At 35.9% G+C, this 19152-nt stretch overlaps 1 protein-coding gene across 2 annotated transcripts in view; it reads right to left on the reverse strand.

Annotated features, from left to right (window-relative positions):
* Positions 1-1482: 1482 nt before the first annotated feature.
* Positions 1483-19152, reverse strand: part of KHDRBS3 (KH RNA binding domain containing, signal transduction associated 3) — a 91842-nt gene continuing 74172 nt past the window's right edge. For both annotated transcript variants that reach the window (XM_086465712.1, XM_086465711.1), the window contains 2 exons: positions 4703-4761; positions 1483-1574 (listed from right to left, as the gene is read on the reverse strand). In XM_086465712.1, the coding sequence (XP_086321838.1) occupies positions 1483-1574; positions 4703-4761 (151 nt within the window). The remainder of the gene's footprint in view (positions 1575-4702; positions 4762-19152) is intronic.

The raw sequence follows: 19152 nt of genomic DNA on the forward strand, positions 1-19152 counted from the left end.
CCGAAGCATCGGAAGATTAAGGTTTTTGTTCTCTTGGCTGTCCGAGGAGGTGGGTTTCCTGACAAAAGAAAAAAAAAAGGTATTTTAACTACATTTCAAAGACTTTCAAATAAAAAATAGAGAAAACAATGTAAATCAAACTATAATTAATAGAAACTTAATGATTAACAAAAAGCTTTAGATAACACTTGTAATGTTTAAGTTACTAGAATTTATGGAAAAATAATATATTACAAACTATTGGTTATGATGTTTTACAGTTGTTTAATAGGGAATAGTTTGTCCAAATTTAACTAGCTAAGCTAAGGCTTTTTAGATTACTAATACAAATTAAACGTTTTAAAATGAGAATTTAGGGGTCCTCAAAGTCTTTCCTACATTCTAAAATGAAACTTTCTAAGTTGTAGTCCTCCCTGGTTTTATTGGTTATATTAAGATAAATTAAGTGAGATTAAAATCTTATTTGATTTATTTACCTTTGCAAATGAAGACCGTTTTAAGGGTTACACATCCTCTGCCTCTGACGAAAGCGACCTCAATTAGTCAAGTCAGAAAGTCTTTAAAAGCTTTGTGTTTATTGCTTCCAGCACGGAGCGAGGTGGTCATTAACGTACCAAAATTCTCATAAAAATTCCAAAGTTGCACTAGTGAAAAAACGCTCAACAAGATGAAAACTAGTCACATCTTTTTCAGAAAATTCATTAGCTATTTTAAACCATTTTTAACAAAAATATTTTGATTTAATGTGGCACTCAAGCAGATCCATACCATTTGGATACTTTAAACAGCATTTATATCTACTGTGAGTATATATATACATTTGGGTTTATACCATTTTTTAAAGAAGTTGCGCAATGTTTAATATGAGCCTTTTATGCTGATCACTGTTAAACATTTCTCCCTGTTTACTACTATTTATGAAGTTTTATTATAAGATAAAGCATAAAATTAATCTCACACACACTGATTTTCTTTCAAAAGTTTATTTAGTATCAAGCAAGGGTAAAACTTTGCTTAACACTACAGAACATTTCAAGACTTGAGTTACAAAATACCACATTATTTGCATTTGTAGTTTGCTTCCCTTTTTACGCATGTTTGCAAAGAGAAAATCTAGCAAATGGCTGAAAATAAAAACTAAAACTAAATTGTTGAAAACCTTTAAAATAAAAGGTTACGCTTATGTTAAAAGAATGGACTAACATATTTAGTAAACCTATTTTTTGTTTAACACTAGTTAATCAAAGGTTATTTTTTTGATCACCTATTTTTTCAAATACAGTTTGGAAATAACAAAGTTCCTCGTTTTACATATCTTTCTGTCCAGGTTGTTCTTTCAACAAAATGTTTTAAGTTCAGTCCATCCATTCAGATTTTTATGCACTTTGATTTAATAAAAAGGGATTGTTCATAGAAAAAATTACTTTGAACAGTATACAGGACTGGTGGAGATTGGATATTTCACAACATCAGACAGTACAATCAGTATCTGGCATATGGCTGGTCTCTGTAGACTCCTTTTGTTGTCCTTGCAGAAGGTGCCTTGTGTCGTGAGTTGGTCCATTCTTCTTGTCCTACAAGAAGGGAGAATATAGTTAGACTCCTTCCAATGTTCACAGATGCTGTACTTATTTTTTCCTTATTTAATTGTGAATTAGATAGCGACATTTTATTTACCAAAACCGAGGTTTACAAAGTGAAGTCTAACACTTGAGCCGAAACATCTGGGTGCAACACATCTATACGAGCTATCCCACAAAGCTTTTCAGCACATAGCAGGGAGTGTGACAGGCTAATGGCAAAAATATTTAGGGCTCTGGCATTCAGCTGGACCTGATTGTTGCAAATACACAGAAGTGTCAGGTATAGTAGCAGACCTACAAATACATTAGGATGAAATGAATGGATGATATCAATTATGTATAAGCAAATAAGCAACTCTCAGAAATAAGTTTTTTTTTCATTAGTACCAATTTAGGCTTAATTCAAATATGGAATCCAGAAGTGAAAAGCCTCAAGTATAACTACAAACACCCATGGCTTCGAACAATCTAGTGGCAATATTTGACTTGACTGTAAACACACACTTCCTCTAAAACACAAGAAATGGGAAGACAGATTATAAAAAGATTAAAGGGTGATTGCTTGTTTGAATTTTGACAACAAAAATAAGTTTTTCACAAACTTGTGCTATATCTAATGCTTCATAATTCTACCACATTTTAGTGGTAACAAACATTAACAAAAAGTAGCGAAGTATTGTCTTAAATGAGAGCCAGACCTACTGTGTCAGGCATTTACAACAAGGAAAACGCAGGACCAAATGCAGATTATAATGCAACAGTACTGAGGTACACTTCATTCAAGTAAACACAAATCAGAGTACTATATCTGTATACCTGAGAGAAAAAAAAGAAACAAAACCAAACACATCTGACAACATGTATGTGCTTCCATATCAACTTCTGGAAAATTGCCCTGCCCTAAGCAGATGGGTGTCCAAGTGAACCCAATGAATCCAGAAACTAAGGGTGGAATCCCAATGTATGGTAACCTAAAATGTAGGCATCACTTTGTTGTTCTAGTCCATGAAAAAAACCTAAAAAACATAAATCAAAGTCAATAGTGAAAGAACCCCTGCACTTGGAATGGTAAGGCAACTTGCCCAGACAGTAGATAAAAAGTTAGGTGACAAGAATCCCAGAAGTCAAGGGTCCAATTTCACAATCTCTTCATAGAAGTCTCATCCTAGTTACCTTACTTTAAAAAAATTAGGTGGTTGCCAGCCCAGGTTATATATCATACCTAGGTGGTCCGAATATTTGCCTAGGAGGTAGAGGGAACAAGTCCAAATTTGATGTAAGGCTGAAAGAATTAAACTTGTACCTCAGGCAAGTTCCACCAGAATCTGATAACAGCATAACATATGTAAGAAGCAACCTCTTGTGCTTCTTCATCACACAGAAAGCAAGGCTTATATTAAGCAAGGAAAAGAACCCTGGCCTAATGGTAAAGGCAGCTAAGAGGTAAGAATTAAAAATATCCTAGGTTTAAGCACCACTTGGTTATAGTTTAAGGAGAATACTTGTTCCTTTTCAAGCAATTGTTCAAATCAGTAAGAATCTGTGTTTCCTCCTGGCCAGCACTAGGCAACTATCTGCTTACTATGCAGTCTTATGAATGTTAGTTCGAGGCACCTAACGTTCTTTACATACTGTAAGGATCATTATTAGTATCTAACACTGCATTTAAGGATGTACTTGAGGGTCAGCTAGTTAAGAAATAAAGTGTGTAACTATTTATTTGTATGTGCAAAAACCTCAGTGGCTGTAACCCATAATCATTCTTCATGGTATTTATAGTCTTCCTCTCAACTTGAGTAAATACATCACTTAATATTGAGTGGCTGTGCTTTGATAAATAGAAAACCAATTTTAAATGCAAAAGCAATGAAAAATCCATATTTTGAACCGTAAGTACTGCAATGCACATCTTCCCCCATAAGTCAACTCTATCTACTTTAAGCAGTTTCATACATTTTTTTCCCCCATCAAATTTACTTTCATGAAATAGCCTTTGAAATATCAGGCTCATAAAGACAAACACTTTATTTTAATGCTGAAATAAAGATTTAAGCTATGTATCTATCAACATCAACTGAAAGTGCTGGGGAACAGAGGAATTTCAAGCGACCTCCTCTTTTGATGAACTGACTTTCCCCTTAAGCAAAATAACGAGTTTAAGCAGATGACATTGAGCAAACTTCTGTATTAGGTGCATTCATTGCAAACACTTCCAAATGGAGTTCAAGAAATACAGCACAGAAAATTTTAAGTAGCGCTCTAAAATCAGTGAAGCATCCGTTACCAGAATCACGACTCTTCGACATTAGTTACCAGTTCTCAAAGGTTTGAGATTTGAGTGATCTACATTGCAATTCTCTGATCTCTTGCCAGAGATTTAACATTTATCCCTTAAGCAAAGGTGCCTTTTAACATGCTTTATGCTTCTAATCCGTAATAGATTTCTTTAATTAAACGTGTCACTACCACACTACTAGCTTAAAAAAACCCCTGTGATCTTTACCACTGACATGTTTTTTGCTTCATTACGCATTGTTTTGACTCCATATGAGTAACCCAGTGACCTGTTGTCTATTAGCTACCTAAAGTACTTTCATAACCTTTACATAATGACTCCCTGCTTGATTTCACAAGACTGATGCCTGAAAATGAACTAATACAAAAAGATCATACAAGTCTAAAATACACTCAATTAGGCCCTGACTCAGCCGAGAACTTCATCACGTTCTTACCTTGTACCAAGTTTCAACGTCACTTGAGCCACACTTCAAACCTTTGCTTTCAGCCGCAAACAGCTCCTCGAAAATGTCCTACACCCCCATTTTTGATCCTTAAACATCATTGAGTGTGACAGGAAAAGGATACTTGAAGCATGATTTAGATTTTATTTTTTTATTTCTTTGATTTTAGTTTCACATGACTATGTTAGCTAACAGACCACAGAAACCTCCTTCAGTATTTTTCTCAATAACTAAACGAGGAGCTCTGTGACAGTGCAGGAATCCCTGAAAAAGCTGTTACCCACTGCAGAACTGAAGCCTGCCTTATGGAAATTCTCCTTTGATTATACTTTTTCAAGAGTCTGACACTGTAGTCATTCAGCTCATAAAGGTACTCACCGTAAGAGTCATATGTTTCTTCACTCAGTCCATGGCCATAGTCATAGTAATCTGCTCCACTGTATGGGAGGAGGGAAGTAGGAAGAACAAGAAATAAAGCAGTTAATTTTAAGAAGCAATGCTTAACATTATACATTCTACCTTTGAAAAGAGGAAAGCTTGAAGGGTATAGGCATGCCCTAAGGGAAAGAAGGTAAGCATCCACGTCACAATGACAACTGAGGTCCTGTTTGTTCATTGGTTAGAAGAGAAAAAAAATTACTTTCATTTAGGATTTTTTTTTTCATCACTGAGTCCCCGGTCCACAGTGTAAATGTGGTTGTGGGAATTTTATATTTACAATTATACTTATCGTTGGGAAGGTTGAAGATCTTGCAAGTGTAACGAAGGAAGAGTAAGAGGTGCAGGTACTGAACCAATTCGTTTGTCATATGAACTTCTTTTCATTACCTATTGTTGCCTAGTATTTTGCCTTTGCATCTTTGAATTTGCTGATAAAAACTCAATAAAGGACAAGCAACTTGCTCATTGAAGGGTTATATAGTTGCTATACATGTACAAGTTCCAGGGTCTTCAAAACAGGACAAATGTGCACAGATGTAAATGCTATCATTTTAATAGGCAGGCAAGAAATAACAATAGGAACTAAGTTAAATGCAGAAATCTGCAGTCGTTAGGATTCAAAAGTATGTATGAATACAATAACCATGGCCTAAAAGTGTCTCCCATTTCATAATGGCATTTCTATTTATATTAAAAGCACTGAACGGAACTGAAGAACAAGCCTTATTGCACACTACATTTCCGTGATGCTTTCATATTTCATGTAAGTATAGCTATGTACAGTCTTTTACATAGTTGACAGGACAAAAGTCTATCAGACATGTTTGTAGGACATCAAAAGCAAGTTTCTCTCCTTTTCTTTCTAACCACAGCCAGACCTAGCTCTAACGATATTCGCAAAATACTCTACAAAGTGATGCTACCAAGTCATTACCTTCTGAGTGACAGGGAAATCACTAATATATGATCACTAGCAAGTAATTATTAATATTGACAAAATGTTTCTAATGTTAGATTGATTTCTAACAAAATAAAAACCAGAGAGAAAAAGAAATTTATAGCCTTAACACAAATTAGCAGGTAAAGCATTTATGTAAAAGAAATAACACATTACAATCACTTCTGTCTGACACAAGACAAATCATTTTTTGTGTTTGGGTTCTTTGTGTGTTGTTGTTGGGTTTTTTTTTCCTCCCCCCCCACCCCCCATCTAAAAAGTTTTAAATCCCACAAAATAATCCAGGTCAGAAATAATACAGTTCCAGTGTGTGCAAATGCATATCTAAAGAGTGTGGATGAATATTTGTTATTGCTAGTTTTGCTTCCCAAACAAAAAAACTTCACCAGAATGCCCGATGAAGACCCACAAAAAAGTGCCTGTATACAACCTAGATGTTACCTATGGTTAGTCCATGTGATGAGGACCCCAGAATATGAAGGGCAAAGTCTGAAGCGTAAGAAATAACAATTTCTCCCCGCAGCAGCCAGCGATAAAACAATCTTTACTCTGACAACCAACTTCAAACTGACATTCACTGTCCTTCCACACAGTACTTGATTACTTATTTTAAGGCTGTCATCAAGTTTTGAAGCCTATAGCAGCTGAGCCCTATCCCCATATCCGTCAGTCCTGTCAGAACGACTTTTGCTGGGTTTCATTTCATAGATCCAAAATATCTATTAAACAAAAAAACGGCTTATTTTCCGGCATGTAAACTGCAAAACCAATAAACATAAGAAAGGAAAAAAAAAATCTTTTACTTATACTGAAAGAATATCATGATCTATCTTTATTAACAAACAAACCCTTCAAGATTAATAATTTGTCCAAAAGGTACAAGTTATAATGGAAAGTAAAGTTGCCTAGTGCAATTCCACACACTGTGCTCTGACTACTTATGAACAATGCCAACGCCCTCTCAATTGCACATTAAACAAATGCAAAACTCCAGATAAGACAACTTAAAGACTATGACCCAAAGAAAAGGGTACATACAGGTGGCTTTAAGGAATTCTGGGTAAAAAAGAAAACATTAGAAAGATATTTTGCTTGCTTGTTTCACCTGTAACAGAGTCTGAATAGCCCATGGAGATCACAACCAAGACCAAAGATAACTGAGGGGTTTTTTTAGAGAAATTACAGAAAAATCTAGTACTGAATATGAAGTTACAGCTTATGGAACTGTTTTTTTTTTTTTTTCCAAAAGAATCACCTGCTAAAAGGAAATAGCAACAAAGGAACCTGCAATACCAAACTTACTTCTGAATTGTGCATTTGAACTTATTAACTGAGATTATTGAGGACAATTCTGTTCTGAGGAATTAAGTAGCTATGTTAAATAATTCTTCCTCTGGACAGAAGGTATGATGCAAATTTTTGTTTTAAAAGCATCCTTGACAATTACACTTTTTTATATAGGGTCTCTGGCATGTTAGCATTCTCACAGAAGAGTATTCAAACTCTGTATTTCCCTTTAACAGATTTATTCTGCAAGGGAAGCCCTTTTCATCCTATTTCTGTCCTTTTGTCTTATAGAAAGGATAACAAAACCACAAGACAGGTTTATTTTCTTCTTTTACTTCCTGTGCCTCCTTCCCTTCAAAACAAGGCAAAAAACATGCCATGGATCCTTTCCTTTTTAACCCAGCAAGATTAAACCTGGAGTCTGCTTTGAGTTCCTATGTTTTCAGATGTGAAGTGTTTTCTTGAGACCATTTTCTTCAGTTTTGTTTTCTTAATTTTCTTACTCCTCCAGGTGTCTACGTGGTAGATGATAATTGCTTTACATGGTATAGTCAGCTGAGTTTTCAAGTATCTTTCTAACCATCCAGTAAACAGTACAAGTGCAATCAACACTGGAGTATCAGCTGTGATTCGGATCTTTTGTACATATAGAGCCCTTGCTTGTATCTCCTCATACTTAACTGCTTTTGTATTCCCATTCCAGCACAATGTCTTTGCCCTGACAAGAGATGGGAAAGAAAAATATGCTTTGATTTTTCATGTCAACATAAAAACTTGGAACCACCTAATGGTATGGAGGAATTAGCAAACAACAATAAAGTTAAGAAGTATGTCACTTCTAATTGCTGAGGGCTGGGCATTGATCCTACAATGCTTAGAGGAAGGGTGAAGTGAGGTTTAAGCAGTTTAAAGAAGGCTGGGGGAAGTGCCTGTTTTCTCTGTTCAAGGAACAAACTGAGATAGAGAAGAGCAACCTCAGATTTTAGCACTGCATCACTGATGAAGCCTTAGAGGGACTTTTTTTAATCTAGTAAAACAGAGGACTGGGAAGCTTCCTGACCTTTTTTCTAGAACCACTGTGCTCTGAGAACTGTCTTAAAATACTTTAATTTAGAGGTATTCAACATAAGCCTTCAAAGGTCCTGTGGAATATGACCTGAATTTCTCAGGCTTTTCTGCTAAGCTGATTGTTTCTGAAAATATCTGGATGAATCATAACAGAAGAACAAAAAAAACAAATAGCAGTAACTGCTCTTGACATGATGGTTAAGTCTTAAGGAACTCTTAGCTTTTATACTACATGAACTATTAGCTTATTCTGTCTAGAGATGTTGGAATATTCTCAAGACAGATATCAACAGAATGGTAAAGTTTCAATGTAACACTCATGAAGATACCAGAATAGGTCATTAGGCTATTTTTGGGACAATCCTAGAACAGGCCTGTCAACCACACAGTGCAAGTGTTCTGTAGAATTTCCAAAAAAATGCATAAAGGTAGCCAAATTATATTGCAGTTGCAACAGCTCTTTAGATTTGATACAGGCATCTTTTAGAATTAGCATTATGCCATTTCTGCGTTTGAAACAAAAGTAGTATGGCAGGAAGCCCGATAGCTAAGGGGACAGTAAAAAGTCTCTGACTGAAAGCTTCTAGTTTCCTGGAAAAGCCCAGACTTACTCTCTTGACAAGCCTGGTCACGGGGTTTAAGCACTGACTGAATTAAAACTTTCTTCATCTTCAGTGACGAAAACCAGCCTTTGCGACCAGTTCAGCTTCTTGTAATGATTACTAGGGAAAAATGGAAAAAAAAAAATCTGCTTTTGCACACTGGTATCATAAGTAACTTTGGGACTGACCCTTTTAGACAGAAGGCAAGGCAGTTTCAGAAAGAGACAAAAAACCCCTTCCAAACACCGAGTCTTCCTTTTGTGCTAAGAGTAGCTCCACAAGCATCACCTTTGTCCTTTTACAGAGGGCACACAGAAGAGCAGCGAAGTAGGAAGAACAAATGAGGATGCCTCTAGCAAGAGGTCTTGTATGACAGACCCTGACTGATACAATCACATCCAAACAGAATTCTTCCATAAGGACAAGCCTCTTTCTATCATTCCTATCATCTTCATGCTCAGCTGCTTCTGATATGAAAAAGCATCCGCCAACAGTAAACAGGAAGAAGAGTGTCCCAAATGTTATTGTCAAGACAATAATCACTGTAGTGAAGCTTTTTATAACTCCATAATTGTCTTGAATGTTGAGTATCTGGTCTTAATGCTTCTGTGGATCACTAGAACACCATATTCTGTAAGCCAGCTTACAGCAGGATAGCATAAAATCAGGATATTCAGGACATCCACAACTTTTCTGGCATCTTGCAGATTTGTATTTAATGCCCAGTTCTGCCACTTCTTAGCAGACGTTTCTTTGGTACATACTCTAATCCCTGCATCTCAGTTTGTGTGTAAAACAGATAATGATCTCAGAAAGCAACTGAGACTTCTGTGTGAAAGCGTTATAAAATACAGGAAAATGAAGCAATCTTCCTTAAATTAGATCCCATTGTACTCTCATATGGATAATACAAACAGCAAAACTATTATCTATAACCCTAAAAGGCGACCAAAGTGCCCCCTCAAGGATTCCCTTAGCTACCACTATTTAGAAATTAATTTTTATGGCAGAAATTCTAATAACTTTCACTTCTCAATAGTGAAATGACCTCAGAGGCATCTGCATTCTGGTGCTACCTACCAGGCACAGAACTATGTTTATCTACATATTTCTAGCAGAACTCTACACAGTTCCCTAAAGCCAACAGTTTTACCAGCTGAAATGTCCAGTTATTACTGTCTGTGAACTTGTTTAGTCTTCCCCCCCACACACACACTCCATTCATGCCCCATCCCTCAAAACAGGAAAGGTAAATGGGAAGTAGCAGAGGTGACTGAAGGTACAAATAAGGCTTCTTCTCAGAAAAAGCAGCAGCAAGCTACAGCTTTACCTTGACACTATGAATAGAATACAGCAACAATCCATTCCTAAATATGAGAAATCCTAAATAAAATACCAAAAATTCACTACATCAAACAAGAAAGCACCACCAGAAAACCTAAAAATTCAGGCAGCATAAACATCAGCATTTTGGTTTGGCCTGTGAATTAAAACCAAGCACCAACCACCCCACATCACATTTGTCTGGTTTGCAAAGCAGTCTGGGGGAATTGAACTAGAATGCTATCAGAGGAAACTAAACTCGAAGTCTTAAACCATCCAGGTGTATACCAAATGTTTTCCACCTCCTAAATGGAGAACACAGATGTGAACTAACATGAACATTAACATTAGCAAAGGATGTGTTCTCTTCCCTTTCCCTCCAAACAGACAAGACTACTCAGGACAGTGGAAGCAGCAGAGAACAATGAAGATCTGACAGGTATCAGTCAAAATCTTCAGACTATCCACTGGAAAGAGCTGTGGGTATTACTCCATCTAATTCCGGGTTATCCCTCTTGAGTCCTGCACATGATGTTAGAGATCTAAGATGATATTACTTGTCACATATTGAAGTATAAGACAACACTGTCTCTAATACACCACTATCCACAGAAACTGCACAGACAGTATGACACTATTATGCTGTTAGAAATACTACTCAGTAAGGTACATATCATACCTTCTTGTCTTTCTAATTTACTGAAGGACTAGTACAACTTTCATCCGTTTCACATAAATTTGATATCCTTACTCAGTTGACACTGAAGAGTATTTGAGAGAAAAAATATCATTCCGTCCCATTTTTGTAAGATTATAATTCAAAAATAATAAAACTGCTAAAGAATGTATCGGTTAAAGAGATTATATAACTGTTTTCAGGGCTGCATGATCATAAGCATCTGACAGATCTTAAAAGCAATGTATTACCACGTTTGAGACCTTTCCAGGGCTTCTCTAATGGCCCTCACACAGGCAGGGTTCGAGCCTTGCCTCTCCCAGTACAATAAAGCAGACCTCCTCTTCTCGTGTCAAAGATAATTCAACCCACTTAACTGCTAAGACTTGTTTGCTGGGCTCTACTACTTTCAGTAACATGTATGTTCCAAGCACACTGCACCCGACAATAACGTCACGATAAACCTCAAATTCTGATGGTTACTAAAGTGTATTTTTCATCATCTGTCAACTGAATGATGCCAAAATTGTGCTTAAAAGTACACTTTACAGCTCCCAGCACTACTTCTGAAATACAAGCAGGAGAAACAAATAAGACCAACTTGAAGTTTTCCTGCAACCATCTCCCTTTTCTAAAGTTGCCCATTTAAGTAAATACTTCTTTACCAATGGAAAGAGGCAAGATTCTTCTTCCTTTTGAAAGCAAACCAAATACTACAAGACAGTCTAAGAAAAAACTTCCATTTGCAATTACTGCTGGTAAGCAGACAGTGTGCTGACTGTCAGCCAGCAAATAGTGTCAAATCATCATCTACAAAAAGATGATCTGTGACAAAAATAAGTTCTGAACTGATGAAGCCTGATTTCTCATACCTCTCTCATTCAAGTAAGAGACATTGGCTTCCAAGCGTGAGTTTCCAGTGAAGTTTCTTCCCCACCCCACAGCGGGGGGAAAAAAATCTTCCCTATATATATTCTTCACTATCTACTGCAAGTGTGAATTTATCATGCTGTCCTTTCTCCAGTCATAAAAAGACTATTAGTTTCTCTTCCTTATCTTGGTATCTCTTAATGAAACCGGTAGAAAGTTTTTATTATGTAAGACATTTGAAAAGTTATTTCTAAATGAATAACAACCTTAATTTGTAAGATTTGGAAGCCTCATTATCCAAGTTCTGTCTCCAAACACCATCTATCTAGTGCCACTGCTGTAGCACCCTGCTGAGACCTAGCAACTGGATACTCTCCTTCCTCTTCATTACCGTCATCATCCAAGCTTAAAGTACCTTTTTAAAAAAAAAAACAACCACCATACTGTAATTAAATTGAAGCACTCATATAATTAAGATATTTTTAAACTATGATGAATTCCACAAGCTACCATTAATAACCACAATATAGTAGTTAATATTTCAAAAATATTCACTGTTAATGAGTTTTTCTTCCTATTAAGGACTTCTCAAAAGATCCTATTTGAGCTATCCTTTTCTCATGTTTTCACCTGTGTAATCAGTCAAGGAAAAAAATCCTAAATCCTACCAAATACTCATCCTCTTTAATTATATTTTGGTAATTCAACCACCCAGTTTAAGGATGTACAATCACTTAAGTAAAATTAAACTAATCAAGCAAAATGAATAATCTAATTTCATTAAATAATTCCTTCTTTGGATTCCTTAAATACTTAAAATTTCATGTTACTACTTTTTGTACCACTATAACACCTCTAAGTCTCCAACAGGACTCTCTATTTTTAAATGCAGCTTTACTTGTTTTCTAAACATTGAGGCATATTCATAGTTAAGTTTAATAGCAAAGCCATGAAGAAAACCGAAACTATCTTCTTGTATCTAAAAAGCATTTTACAAGTGTAAGTAGTACAAATTAAAAGCAATCCTAACGTTTCTTAAACAGTGAAGTAATCTACTAATGTCAACACTACGAGGATTCTAAAAACCATTTACAATTTTATGAGTGCAGCATGAGATATACATATATTAAGATTAATTTTTCCTTTGAAGGTAAGTTTTTTCCATTATTACACTTGAATTGCCTTAGTCTTATTTCTGTTTACAGAGGTTTCAGACCAGATTTCTGTAAACCAATTAAAAAAAAAATTCAAGCATGTGTGCTAAACTCACAGTTAAAGCTAGCTGTGCTGTTGAGGCACTTCTGAATATTTTGTTTTGTCCCATTTTAACAAGTAACAGAAAAGAACTATCTAAACCTGAAGAACTAGATCTGAAAAACTGTAGAAAATAATCTCTTCCAATGATATGAGCGTAAAAATTAAGTAGGAAACCACATGGCAGTGATTTTCAGTTAAAAGACATATTAGCTTGTTTATGCTAATGTTTTTGGGGCTCTATCTGCACAGAATTATAACCTCCAATAAGCTCGTACATACCAGGTGTTCATAAGTAACAATTTGCAAAATACTAGCCATTTGCACCATCCCCAGAAATCAGACTGCTGTGGATTGATCTGATTTATAAGTCAGAGCATGAAACACAAATAGCTCCTAGCATTAAAATCCAAAGAATTACATCTTGAAAAGCTACAGTAACAGACACTGTTTTGCATATAATGCATATTTATACACCCGGGAAATGCATGATTGCTGACAAACTTAACAATGTAAATTTAAAACACTGAGCATCACAAACAAAACGTTAGCAATTAACTTTCAAATACCAATAGCAACACCTCCATAAGCTAATTTCCAATCCATACACTCAGCTCTTTATGAAAACCTCTTATAAACAGCAGTGTTGTTACCTCCTGTATGACCACTAAGGAGAGTTTCAGAATACACCTGAAAATTTGAGTTCCTAATGGAAAAATGGGATGACCACATCCCTGGGTCTTGGCAAGAGCTACATACTAGGAAACAGCTTCTGTCAACACTAAGGTGCCTCTGGAGTGGCACAAAATTGGAGATTTAGAGATTTGAATTTTGGATTCAAATCTCTCAATTGTATTATTTAGGCATCAGCTGAACAGTGGCCATTGCCTGATTTCAAGGTGTGTCTTTTTTTTAGTCCTCTTTTTGACCTGACTTTTTTCTTGAGTAACTACCACAAGCTATGAAACACAAACTTCCTCAAACCTTTCAAACCACAGGGTCATTGTGCCCAGTCTACTCTACTTTAAAGAACTTTTATGCCTTGAATCAGTCATTATTGAGACAAATGGTAAAGAATAAGGCCTCACTGCACGGCATTCGTAACGCTGGGCTTTCAACAGGCTCAGGAATTACCACGTGGGCAGTTATCTTTTTATGCTTTTAGCTAAATCATTTAAAATGAAGTTGCAGCATGTATTTCTCACTTCCCAACATGTTAACCAATAAACACGGAGTGAACTGGCGGCATTGAATAAACACAGAAACTAAAGAGAATTTGCCAATTCCCTCAATTCAGATTAGCTTGACTGGATGGCTCCAAGGTTTACAGGCAATTTACTGGTATTTGAACATATCACATTTTGGTACGATTTGAAATAGTAGCAATTATTGTTAGATATGCAAGAAGAACTGAGAAATTCTATGTTTAAGCCAATGGCACAATGGGCATTGTCAAGAGATATCTAGAGCATTAACAGGCAAATCTGGAAATCAGAAAACATCGTAGAAAACCGTAGACAAAGTCAGCAATTGCTCTAAATCCTAATCTGTTCCCTTCTATATCAGTGTTTAGATTAAGTTCTGCAACAGAGTGAAGATGAGATCAACCTGACTGACGATCTAAATCAGTTTTAATAGTATAAGTTATAATTAAACACAAAATGACATTACCACACGAATGACTTATTCTTGCCCCTAAACAGACACAAGCATATAGTTATATAAACTATTCCTTTTATAGTGAAGACTGCTGATCTCTGTAGGTAAAGAACAATGAAGCTAAACAAAAACATTTTCTTTCTAGGCAAAGAAATATCCAGTTTTAAATGCTAGCAGACAAGCCTCAAGAAGTTACTTGAAACTTCTGAGTGCCACGAAGCAGACAGATGGGGTTCTCTTTTTTTTTTTGTAATACAGTAACTGTGTTAAGTCATTCTCTCTTGATAGTAAACTTAAAATCACACAGTAAACCTTTAATACGGTTTGGAGAGGTAACAAACCCAGCCCCCTTTCTCGGCAACCTTGTCACATAATCTGAATTTTAGTAACAAACCTCGTTCTCTGGCATGTTAACTCTCTGCAGCATCTGTCACCGCTATGAATGGTTGATCATAAGTACCTCTGTAGTCATCTCAATGCTATTAAGCAGATGGCAGCGCTAAATCCGAATGATGTAGTACATCTCCCTGGTGGACTTTGTTTCCATACACTACCATTATTCTACAATTCCTCAGCGATAAATCTTATGTATTCTAGAGAACATTAAACAGTGAACTGACAGTGCCAATTGATTTATTAGCATCCATTTCCCTTTGCCCTATTATTGTCTTCACAAACACTTGTGCAGATCATGTGTGGAGCCACTAAGGGACGAAAGCACTTTTGCTCAATTTGAAACATATTTCAGAGATTTAAAATAAATAGGATTTTTCTTCATGCCAAAAATGTTTAAACTGATCTACAAATCTAAATGAAGATCAAACTAAATGCTCCTGCTTCCTCCACAATATTCTTCTCTGAATTTTCGTCATAAAACTGGTCTAGCATTAACATTAGGCCACTGAAACATCCACTACTTTCTGCAGTAAATCCAAGTAAAGGATTACAGTTCTAGGCAGCTTTGGGGAAGTCCTTTAAGGGTCAGCTAGGCTGTGTAAGGATTCATATATGCTGGTGAGGGAAGCTGACAAGCCTACATGCATCTGACATAGGCAAATATCTGCACCAGGAGTCACAAGTATGGTTTTGCACACTTGCAATTCACATTCTACCATAAGATCCCAAAAAGGTTTTGGCATAGAGCTGCACATCTTAGATTACTACATACGTATACAGGAATTGTATGAAGGAATTACTGACTCCACAACGTGAAATCTGCCCTGCATGACAGAGTAACATTCAGCCTAGCCTTGCTGCTCTCCTTAGTTAGGCACTGAGTATCAACCAGAAATATTCACAGCTTTTGACAGCATTCATTATGCTCTATTAAGGTAAAACTGTCTCAGCTGCCTTATGCATTTCCTAGCCTCTGATGCTGAGAAATTGAGAAATATTTTGTTAAATTAATTTTAGATTGTTTTGGGGTTTTTATAACAATACTGAACAACCCAGTTGATTGACCATCCCAGTTTATACTAGTAAAAATATCACGTAACAATCCTCTGCAAAACATTATAAGTATAATTTAGTCACATCTCTTGTAAAAAGATCAGTTAGATATCTAGTCAAGCTCAGTACAGCTCCAAGGGATGTTTTTTTAAAGTCTTTTTGACTTTTAAAAAAAATAGTTCTGTTAAAAGACATCCTGAAGTGCTATTTGGGGCTTTGTTGCACTAACAACCAACTCTGGATAAGGAAATGTTTTATAGGAAAACAATTTTTATAGGATTAAAGGGCGTTAAGATAGATGAGAAATTGGGAGAAAACTCTTGATGTTTCTCTCCCTATTAGTGCTGTTACAGGTTTTAACTAAAGCTTCAGACCGCCAAGCACAAGCAAGGATACAGTCTGCTACAACATCAAACTAAATGCCATTAAGCTTTTAAACACACATGATTTAGTAGCAGCAAGCAGTTAGGTTATAGGAAGAAAGAACTGTTTGCAGAGACATGCAAAGTCTCAGCTACCTTAATGCACAAAGGAATGCAGTTTGCTGTTCTTATCTGAACACAACTCCCACCCTAATCCAGCTCAGATTTGCCCATTTCTGGGAAATAGAGTAAAAACATCCAAATTAGTTATGTGTTGTACCGAATGGTCAAATTTGGAGGACTTCCATGTTAACAGAGGAATCACTAAAATAAGTGAAAACATTAAAACAAAACTGAGTATTCCACTGTCTCCACTGTACCACACATGCACACTGTACGCACACTGTACACGTGCGAACGTTAACAAAATTTGATGAGGTGGAGGAAGAGGGTTCCTGTACTGAAAACCTACTGCAAATAATTTGATGAACAAACCCATCCTTTCAGTTTACTAGCTATTTCTCCAATTTCCTCTTTAATACATAGGATCATTAATATCACAATCTTCTAGAGAAACTAAAAACACTATTACTTTTGAAGCTGACTACTTTCAACTTACAAAAGGAAGTTATTTACACAGGCTAGTCACTAAGTGACGTATTTTAAACAGGTGAATGCCCTCTATCCACAAATGTATATTCTTTCCATGCTTTATGAGGGCAAAATATCAAGAACGATATAAGACTAAACTATGAAAAAACAATACACTTTTCCCTAATTTCCTTCACAGTAAGGAGACTGTAATGCATCTAAATATGATAAGTATCTCTTAGTGGTTATAAAACGCCATTTCGCAATATGGGCTACTATTTGATATTCAGATCGAAGACAGGAATGCTGTTCTAGGTAGCTCAGATGGCTGTTTATAGTTATTACTTTTTGCCTGCCAATACAATCCTAAAAATCTTTTTGCCAAGCCAGAAAATATGCCAGAAAATGTGTGTTGATACCCCGTGGGAAATGTACAAGTGAATCATTTCTTGTTTTCTTTTACCATGTAACACTTTCTAAAATTAGGGGGGGGAAATGAAGTAATCATTCAGAAGATATTGAATTCAACAAAATCTAACAGTACATGTATTGTGAAACGACAGGTGAAATACAAAGTAGAGCAATTATTTTATGAAGTATCTCCTTCCAGAAGGCTAAGCACATGTACATATTATATCTAAGGATATTAAACATATTCTTATGTATTAGTTCCTTACAAGAGCAATTTCATTTCTTGGGAGATTTGCCGTTTGCTAATTTTAGTTTAAAGAAAAAAAATCTTAGTGAAAATCTTCTTAACATGGAAAACAAATATCAAATCCAAGTACTGTTTAGTTTTGGCTCAGGCAAATGACTTTGTAATGAAGTCTAAATGTTTGTGTGCAATAAACCCATTTACCCACACTAGAAGCAGTAAAACAGAACAGAATTACCAACATAAAAGTTGAGGAGTATTTGGCAATTTTCTTTTTGGAAAAAAATCCATTACCAGCAGCTGCTCTCTAAATGTAGCATTCTACAGAGCCTCATATTTTGGAGGTCCTACACTGCAGGTTTCTTAAGTCACACTATTTGTATCCATTTTCAGTAGCTTACAAGATTCTGTAGGAGCCAAGTATCTGACACAAAGGTATTTTCATACTGTTAGTTCTCACCAGTAATGACACTTGAACTGTCCACTAAGCTTTTTCACATTGACTAAGTTGTTCGACACAGGAAAAATACTCATTTGAACAACAAAATTTAAGTTGGGTGTGTCCACACTACAGCAAAGCGGACATCAGGTGGAAATGGCTTTGTTCTCCACTTTGCTGTGAACAGTTCTGTACTATTTCAGATAAGGCTACACTGTAAAAAGTCTTAAACACTTAGAAGGTAAACCAGTCTTAAGCAGTATCTATTTATCAACATGACGACATCCACCAATACCTCCCTTTCCTACTGCCAACTTCTTCCCAGTGGACAAGGTTTGAAGCTCTAATCACCTGGAATAACCAAAGCAGTAATGCAGAACTATAGCATTTTATCTTATTTTACCATTTTCTCAACACTCTTATTTCAACCATTTGAAGTTTATTGCCAGAAAAGTTTAAAGAAATTATCAATGAATTTCCAGAATCTACTACTGATCAAACTATGAATGCTTGGTCCACGAGAAAGAGTCAGAATAAATAAAACCCAGTAAAAGGTGCACAAAAGTTCTCTTTCCAGATCTGCAGATTAGAAGTACCTAATAGTGGAGACTATCAGCCAAGCTGCTAAATAATGTCATGTGATACTTGCCATTAAGTTCAAACTACCACCGAATACAAGTAGTTTGTACTTCACAGCATTTTTCCCATCATTGGGACACATTAGTATTCCTTGTAATGCCTGGAATTTCCAGATAGCAACTCCTTTGAAGAAAGTAAATTTTAAGACAATAAATCAGAAGTGCTTAAAAATACTGCTGAGAATGAAGTGGGAGAAGGAACACAAATGGTAAGAGACTCAAATTAGTCACAAAGACAATTCCATGAAGGAGTAAAACAAACTAAAGGGTTTACTTTTTACAGCCAAATACAGGTAAAATACGGGAATACAACCATGTTTTAGTAAGAAACCGCAATCAGGTCTGCGTTTCAGATAATTTAATATGTTTTATAAAGTTTTTTTTCCTCCTCTCCCCTCCCTGCCCCTCCCCCTTTCTGAAAATGAATCTGAATTAAATTTTCCTCAAATTCCTGAACTTTTAAAAACTTTGTTTTACAATTTGTCATCACTAAAACTTTATTTCAAGTTATTATTTCTGTTTCTTTTCAACGACTCAGTAACTTAACTTTTATACT

The sequence above is a fragment of the Leptosomus discolor genome, chromosome 5 (assembly GCF_034619465.1).
Source record: "Leptosomus discolor isolate bLepDis1 chromosome 5, bLepDis1.hap2, whole genome shotgun sequence".
NCBI classification, from domain to species: Eukaryota; Metazoa; Chordata; class Aves; order Leptosomiformes; family Leptosomidae; genus Leptosomus; species Leptosomus discolor.